Source organism: Pterocles gutturalis, unplaced genomic scaffold, assembly GCF_000699245.1.
Source record: "Pterocles gutturalis isolate BGI_N339 unplaced genomic scaffold, ASM69924v1 scaffold15430, whole genome shotgun sequence".
Lineage (NCBI taxonomy): Eukaryota > Metazoa > Chordata > Aves > Pterocliformes > Pteroclidae > Pterocles > Pterocles gutturalis.
In genome coordinates, this window is record NW_010138495.1 from 14,413 (window position 1) to 24,073 (window position 9,661).

General features: G+C 38.1%; 1 protein-coding gene across 1 annotated transcript in view; it reads left to right on the top strand.

The window, feature by feature from the left end:
- PIGG (phosphatidylinositol glycan anchor biosynthesis, class G) overlaps positions 1–8,969 on the top strand; it is a gene marked incomplete at its 3' end in the record, with an annotated part of 20,067 nt that extends 11,098 nt beyond the window's left edge. The window contains exons 6-7 of the mRNA XM_010083029.1: positions 5,771–5,988; positions 8,688–8,969. Of these exons, the coding sequence (XP_010081331.1) occupies positions 5,771–5,988; positions 8,688–8,969 (500 nt within the window). The remainder of the gene's footprint in view (positions 1–5,770; positions 5,989–8,687) is intronic.
- Positions 8,970–9,661: the final 692 nt, after the last annotated feature.

The window sequence follows — 9,661 nt, forward strand, 5'->3', positions numbered from 1 at the left end:
GTAGACTGCATGATCTTTAAAGGTACTTTCCCTTCCAACCCAAACCATTCTATGATTCCATGATTGTAAGTTCGGAAGGTCAGGAGGGAGAGTTGTCCTTTACGTGAGAGAGCAGTGGCAGTGCGTGGAGCTCTGCCTGGAGGTGGATGGTGAAACAGTTGAGAACTTCTGGGTCAGGATTAGTGGACAAACTAACATGGACAATATTGTTATGGGTGCCTGCTACAGACAGTGTGGGAAGAATCAGTAGGTCTTCAGACAACTTGAGGAAGCGCCGTGTTCACCATCCGTGGTACTCATATGGTGCTTCAGCCCGTTCTGTTGCAGTTCAGGCTAGATAACTGGACGGTGAGGTGGTCTGAAAAGTGGCTCTGCTGCTGGGCTCGCATGGTTGTGATCAGCAGCACACAGTCCACCTGGAAGCCAATCACTAGTGATCAACTTTGGGGCTTGACGCAGGCCAGTACTATTTAACATCTTCATTAATGACCTGGATGATGGGACAGAGTGCTTCCTTGACAAGTCTGCACACAATACAAAACTGCAAGGAGTGGTTGATACAGTAGGTGAGTCTGCTGCCACTCAAAGCCACTTCAACAGGCTAGAGAAATGGGCTGACAGGAACTTTTCGTCAAAACAAAATGATGAATCCTACACCTAGGAAGAAATAATCCCATGCACCAGTCCAGATGGAGTACTGACTGTCTGGAAAGCAGCTTGGTGGAGAAGGACAAGGTGTCCCTGGGGACACCAAGTTGTACATCAGCCAGCAATACACCCTCGTGGAAGGAAGACCAACAGCATCCAAAGCTGCATTAGGAGGACAGTCATCAGCAGGTCAATCCTTCCTCTTTTCTCAGCTGTGGTGAGACCATGTCTGGAGTCCTGGGTCCAATTCTGGGCTCCCCAGCAGAAATAAGACATGGATATAATATAATGAGTTCCGCGAATGGCCATGAAGGTGATGAAGGAATTGGATCATCTATCATACAAGGAGAGATTGAGGGTGCTAGGACTGTTCAGCTTAGATAGAAGACAACTCAGCAGGGATCTTTATCAATGTATGCAATACATGGTGGGAGGGAATAAAGAGGGTTGAACCAGGGTCTGCTTGGTGGTAGTCAGTGAATAGACAAGAAACAGTAGGCATAAATTGATATACAGGAAATTTTGTTTAAATGAAAAAAACCATTTTTTTATGTAAGGGTTTTTGAACACTGGAATGAGTTGCTCCAAGAGGCTGTGGAGTCTCTGTACCTGGAGACATTCAAGACCTGACTGGACACAGTTCTTAGTAATCTGCTCTAGCTCACCCTGATCTGAGCCTTTGGTTTTTAGTTGTGGACGATGTGGCACTCATCAGAGTTGTGTTGACAAGTCTTGGGCCATACAATTTGAATTCCACAGACAAGGTGTGCTGCCAGGTTTTTTGAGGGAAAGAAACCCCAGAAGACAACCTGTTTAGACAGCTCACTCACATTTGCTGCTGCAGGTTCAAGCTTTCCAATGCAGATTCTTGGCTTGTAACAACTGGTGGATCATAACATTTCAGTTGAATGCTAAGGGAAAAGCATTTGGACCTTCAGTTTAAAGTGAAAGATACTTGCAGGGGTAGCCTAAGCCTTGCTGCTTTTTAAAAAATTATTGTTTTCAACTCTTCAGCTCAAAAAGAGGAGGTTCTGATGAAGGGGAAAACGGGGAATTTCTGTGGGGAGTATTGTAATCTGGAACCCAGAGATAGGGCACCAGCTATTAGTACCTTGAGTACGACAACTGAGTCACGGTAAGAAAAGATTCACCTGTTGTAAGCTATAGCATAATGTATACATTCATTTTTGGTGCAATCTTTTTGTCCTTTTTAATGCAAGAAGATCAAGTCAGATGTCAGTTGAGATGAATCACTGTCAGATGGGAAGGCAGAATGACCTTTCCGTGCTGTTTCATGAAGAAGCCTTGGAGTTGCCTGGATTCATCCACTCCAGTATTAAGAACAAAATGGAACACTACACAAAAATATCCTTGTGTTCAAGTGTGTTTTAAGTGCATGGGTTAATAAAGAGCAGAATAGAGGCAGCTCAGTAACTTTATTCTTTTTTTTTTTTTTTTTTCCTCCAAAGTTTGTTCCTACTAACGTGCATTTTCAAACCAAGAGGTGGTACAGTGTTTCATGGGACTTGGGTTTTGGTAAATAAAATTTAAAATGAGAAACTTGAAGCTCAAGTAAGGGCTTGATTATTTTGAAAAAGACTTTTTGAAGCATACTAATAAGTGCTAATGTTAGGTGTTAGGTTTTCTGTTGCTAGAGGTAGACACATGCACCTAAAAAAAAGAGTCTGCAAAAGGAAAGTAAAAGCAGCTGGCAAAAATGAAGAAGCTGAAATGAGAAGCGTGGAGAAACACATTTTGTGTTTCTGAGGGAGTTCATACCTCAGTGTAAGGTAGTCAGCTGTAGGTACCTAGTAATGCTTCTCTTATGTTCTGAACTTCTGAAGATTCATCTGAATGGAGAACTAGGATTGTTTCTTTGAGAGGCACTTCACGCTGGAATGAAGAGTCATGCTTAAGAGCAGGTTGGATGTTGTTATTAAAATTAGTGTCCACTAGTTTTAATTAATTTGGTTAATGTCACAATTTGGAACTAATCCTGAACTTTTATTAGATCCATGTGTTGAATCAAATAATTTGATTGTTACTGGGAGATTTATATTCTGGAACCAGAGAAGTCACTTTTATCCATTCTTTTCGTAACGTTTATATTTTTTTTTTTTAAATGATTGCTGCCTGTGACTGGAACTAAGTGAAATTGTTGTCAAGCAGATGCTTGAGAAGCATAGCCACTTACATAGCCATTTGCTTGTGGTAAAATTGGAGGGAGGCTAAGGCAGAAAATGCTCATGTAATACTATGCAAGTAAACCATTGCCAGTTCTTTGGGAGACTGGTAACTGCGTAAGCTCGCTTTGGGTTTTGCCGTGTGAGTATCCCATGCAGTTACTTGCAAGTGTTACCCACCGGTTACCAAAATGCTTCTCTAACAGCCCAGAGATTAAGACCCTTCTAATTTTGTACTTACTCCATACAAACGTGCCATTTAATAGGTATTATTGGAATTCTCAAAGGAAATTTGTTAACTGTGGTCCTTTATTCCTTTCTGCAGGATCTTTAAATCATTTGCTTAGTAGATACCAAAGCTATAAATGTGGGTTTCACTGTAACAGTCATGTTGCATAACCTGGACAGAATGGGTTTGGTGGGCAGTAGCATGGAAAGAGGTAGATGTGAGTGAAATAAAAATACTAAAAGGAATAAGAGGGAGACTGGGCAAAAAGCGTGAAAAGGGAGCAGAGCTGCTACCAGGAGCAGATGTGCAGAGAATTTATTTGGATTTCAAAATATAACTTTAACTTGTTTCAATGTTGTGTTTAATGAAATAGTGTCATGTCAAATCTCAGTTTGATTGAAGCTCATTTTAGATGATCCTTTCTGGATTTCCTCAAAGGTATGAATGTTTGTCTCGTATTTCAAATATACTGGAAGAGGAACTTTCTAGGAAACTCACTGTTTAAAGAAGTACGGTAGGGAAATTAAAGTCTCCATGCACAGTGGCAGCTATCTCCATCAAACAAGTGTTTGCTGTTGTCTGAATTGTACTTTCTAGCAGATAACTTCAAGCCTCCTTCATACTAGCATGCTTTGGAGTCTGTTAGAAGTTCAAGGCCAGGTTGGATGAGGCTTTGAGCAACCTGGTCTAGTGGGAGGTGTCTCTGCCCATAGCAGGGGGGGTTGGAACTAGGTGATCTCTAAGGTCCCTTCCAACCAAAACCATTCTGTGGTTTTATGATTCTAAGTCTTGGGAGACCAGACTGGACATTCTGGGTTAAACATTGCTTTCTAAAATTCTCACTTTGAATTCAGCCTGTAGTAGATCACAAAGTGTTTTGTAGTGATGAGAGACTTATGAATGGTAAGCACAATTCCTTCGTAACTGTACAAGAATTGTGAATAGAAATGCTTCATCTTCTTTCACTTGAAATGAAATTCAAAATGTTTCTGAATTTAATAATTTGCTTTTGCTGAAAAGGCTTAACAAAGAATATGCTGGTTGTTTTCCTAGTCTGATACACTGTTGATGTACCAGGAGTAAAAATGAGCCATAACTTTAGTCTTTGTGACACCAAACTTACTTCAGTCATTGCTTTAATAGTTGAAATGTTTGCCCTATTTTTAGCAAATAAGATGAGGACTGCAAGGTGGGAAGATAATGATAGGCGTGTTATGTAAAAATTTCAAATTGGGCTTTTCGCCCTTAAGTTGTCATTAACTTTTCAAGTAGGATTGCAGGGAAATAGCAAGGATTATTAATGTGAAGTGAAACTGAACATTTATTTATTGTAAAAAATATATATCTATATGTGAAAGTTCACACATAGCATAATGTCCAGTGAGATACAAGCTTATGAAATTTATGCTTGCTTTCCTTCAGCTACTGCTGCTGTACTTGCAAAGGACTTCTAAAATGTAGGATTTGGCTGTTTGCTTTTTTGCTGTGTCTCTTGTTGTCATCACTCAAACCTTTAAACTTATGCAGACATGTTTCTATAGCATGAGAGAGAGAGAGGAAAAACAACTTATGTCTCTCTACCTATACTAAAAAGCATACTCACATTGAAACCTGAACCCACAGAATTCAGTAATTCCTTATTTATGAAATTTAAGGAGTTGATTTAAAATTACTTCTTTCAGGGATGTATTCTAGTGCTAGTCTTGTCTTCATCCCCAGTTCTGAAAGCAGACTACGGTCTTCATATGTGCTGTCGGTGTTCACCTGCAGTCCCAGTTATACATATATTTATCAGAAGACTTAATCAAAACTACATTTCTACAAGAAAGTATTGCCTGGGTATAGAGAACAGATCTGTGTCCTATAGGTTGGTTTTTTTTCAGAATTTTTATTGATTTGTTTGGTTTTGTTTTGGATTTTGTTTATTTTTCTTCAGGTCAGAACTTTTTTAGATGTAGATAGGCCATCATGAAATCACCTTCTGCTGTGAGAGTCTTGCTTCCATAGGTTAGTGGCAGCATCAGGTTTTTTCTTTTTTCGTCAAGTTAGACTGTGGGCCATCCTTACACTCTTAACAGAATTACTAAGTTTCACTGATGAGGATTGCTTTGTACTAGCTTCATAGTCTGAATGCCTGAAGCCAATATGTACACTTGAGCTGTTAACTTTTCTGTTACTGCTTCAAAATCGTGCATCCTGTGTGCTTGATTTCGTGTTACCAACTGACTCTAATTAGCTTTGCAGCAAAATCAGGCTCCCTAATATTTTGTATGTGTCCTTTGATGTGTCCTCCAGAGATCAGCTATTTGATCATTTCCCACTTGGCTTGTACAATAGGGCCTGAATAATGAGTGGCTCCAGTGGAAAACATAATTTTTTTCAGGATTTAAAGCATTTGACTAAGTTTGTCCTGGAAACCTTTTATAAGAGTAAGTGGATGTTTTAGTACATTTGTCACTTTCAGAGGTCTTGACGTTTTATCAGGTTAGGGATTAATTGCTTTTATTCTGAGTAACAGGCTCATTATGGTCTTGCTGCAGGAAGATAATGTAACTTTCTAGAAGTGAATAAAGTTTCAACCCCCATAGCATTTTTTTTCCTTATACTATACAAACAAATATAAAAATATGATCACATTTCTGATTAATGCTCTTTTGTTCATAAATCCTCTTACCTCTTTTCTTTTTTCTTTTTCTCCCCTCCTCCTTAGATCCTGGATATGAACATTTTAAGATAGCAGAAAAGTCCCATGGTAACTGGATCAAACTGTATTTAGAGGGAAATAATTCAGAAATAATCTTAAGTCTTGGCAAAAAAGTCTTGAAACAATATTTGGAGGCTCTGAAGACTCTGAGTTCTTCACTAAGCAAACAAGTGGCACAATATGACATGTATTCGATGATGGTGGGGACTGTGATCATTATGGAGGTACAAAAATACATTGTTCTGTGAAAAAGCTAAGTGCACAAACATAAAAGTTTTTGGTTCTTGACTACCTAGTGTGTACTGTTACTGGTCTTTGGAATTACTGAGTATGAACTCTTAATGTTGTCTGACTTTCTGCTTGGATGAGGTTAATATTCTTTTTACAATATAACTTTAAAATTCTTCAAGAGAGCTTTTGATACAAGCTTATGTTTTGGTGCAACTAGTTGCAGTGAGTATGCAGATGTGCTACAACTTAAATACTTGCATATTACTTAGCCTTCTACTTTTTGAGTAGCTTTATTGCATTAAAAAGAAAAAAGTCTGTCAAGAAAGTTCTTATCTGTTTGTCTTTATCCAACAGTGAGCATAACTGCTCAGAACAGACAATATCTTGTGTGGGTGATTGTCACAATTCCAAGAATTGTTCTTTGTTCTGATAGGTGTAAAGCCCTGAAATAAATACTTGCTGTAAGGTGCTGGTTTGCTATTTCGTGTCTCATGCAGGAATAAAAATAAGATATCCCATGTCTGGAATTTTAAGTGGTTCTCTGCAATTGATATTTTGGGCAAACCTCAAATGCTGCAAATATCCTCTGTGGCTATACTTTGAGAACCTTGCTGAAGGGATACCATGCCTGGACACCTTTCATGCTTGCACTGACCTTTTAGATGACGCAAGTGTCAACTTTTGTAAGACTAAGTGTTGTTTCCTAGGATGGGAATACCTACTGGAAGCTTAATTTAGTCCTTGCATGTGTGTGGTGCTGTACAAGACTGTGTGACTTCTGTAACACCAGTTCTGTTCAGTGCCTGGAATGGATAACACTACCTGAGCAGCTGTTGAGTATTTGAATCTCCTTTGCCCTGGCAGGGCTCTGTGCTGTGTCTTGTATGCCCTGTTCTCTGTGTACAGAGCACATCTGAAATGGCTTTCTGGTAAAGTGCTCAATGGGGTTTATCACTCTGCTGACCACAGGAGTTAGTTCCACAGTGCCCTTGGGAGATGAGTTGGTAAATTCTGTTCCCAGTCTACAGATGGAAAATCTGGAGGTCGACAAAGCTCAGCACAAAGCTGAAGTGCTTTTACTTCTTTTTTGTTCTGTTGTTTTGGGAATCTGTGCATTCAAGCCCTTGACAGTTGCTTTGAACTTGAAGCACTGGATTTTATTTTTTTTTTTTCTGGAATGCAGTTGTACGTGCTTACCGTTTCTACAAAACAGATCTCAGATATTTTACTCAATAGGCCTCCATCAAAAGAAACATCGAGCTACTAACCATGAAAATTTTGGTTGATAAGAGCTTGCTCAGCATCACTGTAAGACGTGGTGCAAAACTGCTGGAGTTTTTTTCTCAAGTGCAGTACTCAAGAAACTGCTTTGCTTTCTAAAATCTTTTTGTCTTGATATGTATTTTCTACTGTCACTGAAAAAATAAGGGTAAGGAATCTCACAGGTGACTACACCATGCTATAAATGCCATTTATCCTGTATTTCGGATGAGAATACCTCTGGGACATGAATTGATAACAGTGCATTTGCTCAAAAGAGCTACATTTGGCTCTGTAGATAACTACAGTTTGAGCATTTTGCTATCATGCTAACATGTCTTTGTTTTAATTGCAAACGCTGTATTAAAAGCCAGTTTGATACTGTGAAACCTTGTATTTTCATAACCAAGTGAGCTGTGTGAAGTAGAATATGAAGAAGATGGAAGAGTACTGCAATGTATTGGAATTTTTTTGGTCTACTTTACTATACCTCACTGTATTGTGGGAGAAATTTTAAGTAGAGGTCTTCACAAGTGACAGTAAAAGATTAGTTTGTCAGTGGTCCGATAAAGTTGTTTTTGTCTTGGTTTGTTTTAATCTTGCCCTAGCACAAGCTAATTGAGCTCAGTCTAGTCCTAGCTCCAGCCACATCCCTTGCAAAACATTTTAGCATGAGGATGAATTTTCCCTTTACTTGTAAAGCTTTGTACATGGGTAGCAGAAATTATTAATGTCATTATTCATCTACACTGCTACAGATACTTGAGAGAAAACTTTGAATTCTGCCTGATCTGTGTGCAGGTTAGAGCAAAACAAAATTAAAAAAAAAAAACAATAAATCAAGTTGAGATGAGGAGAGGTAAAAAAAAACAAGCCAGGAGAATTCATAAGCTTGAAATGCAGCATACACTTGTGTGATAGGATAAGAGCTTTCCCAGGTCTGGGAAGCTATTTAATTCAGCAAAAAGTGTATGCATATTTCACACATTGTGAGATAAATGGCCTTTGGTGGAGTGCATATGTAACTTCGGGCATTTACAGTTGACAAATTATTGGTCAAATTTGTTCTCCTAGGAACTACTTTGATATTAGGAGTTAAAACTCTTACTTTGCAGGGAGTAAAGATCATGCCTATGATCAGTTACCGCATGTGTGGAGGCACATGGTAATTTATTAAACTCTGCTAACTTTTGTGTCCAATCCCTTAATAAATGAAAATACAATTTTTGATTCTCCCCTTTGTATGGTCATATCTTACTGGGGTCAATAAATCCAGCCTAGTTCTTAGCTTTTTTTTTTTTTTTTTTTAAATGAAGTATGTATATTAGCAGAGTGACAGGGTTGATAACATCTGTGATGATTTTTTGTGTGAATGCTCACTGTATGTTTTAGCTAGCCCCACTTTAACTATTAATTCTCCATTTTTTTCTAGGTTCTGCTGCTCCTTTTGCTCAGTGTTCCAAAAGCCCTGAGTAGCCGGGCAGAATTTGAAGTGCCTCTCTCCCCTTCACTGTTCTCTCTGCTGTTTTACTTGATGTGTCTGATGCTCTGTGCAGTTCACGTCATTATATGCACATCAGCTGAAAGTTTGTGCTATTTCTGCAGTATGTCCTGGTTGACAGCAGTTGGAGTGATGATGCTGATTTCCGCACTCATGTGCAGTATTTTGTCTGCCATTGCAAAGATCTTTGAGAATTCCAGACTTCCACCAAAGGTGAGAGAGCATGCCTTAATTACAGTTCAAAATATTTTGCTCTTTATGGCATTCTTTCAGATAAAGTTTTATAAAAGTTTTTTCTGTGTGTACTTAAAGAAATTGTTATTTGTAATGGAATTTGGATAATGTAAAACTATAATTGAAATGTGGTGTGTTCACTGTCACATGATACTGATTGCTGTAATGAAGATCATAGAAGTGCTTATTTTCACATTACTTTAAGAAATATTCTAATTAGTGTAGATTATTTTGCATTTGATTTTGTGAAATCAGAAGCAGTTATGCTGTGTACTAATTTTATGCTGTTACAACACAGTGATATTTCACAATTGCAATTAAAGCAAGGTGTATGATATTTTGCAACAACATGCACTGGTGATGATCTGTCCTTTACCAAAAGCCACAGACATTAATACTCTAAGACTAATAAGAAAATTATTATATTTGCCAGTAATCTTTCTTATATTGGTATTCTTAATGCTTTTTAAAAAATAGTTTTGAAACTGTGATAGAGGGAGCAAAATTAACCAATCTCTTCTACTTTTTTAGTTAAACTTTTAAAGTTTATTAAGGAATTGAGTTTGTTATAATCTTTGGAATGCTCTGAAATGTTCTCAGTTTGAGAGTAGTTACGTTCTGTACAGTACTTGATAAGTTTTACTGTTGTATTGAATAGAATTGAGGTAATC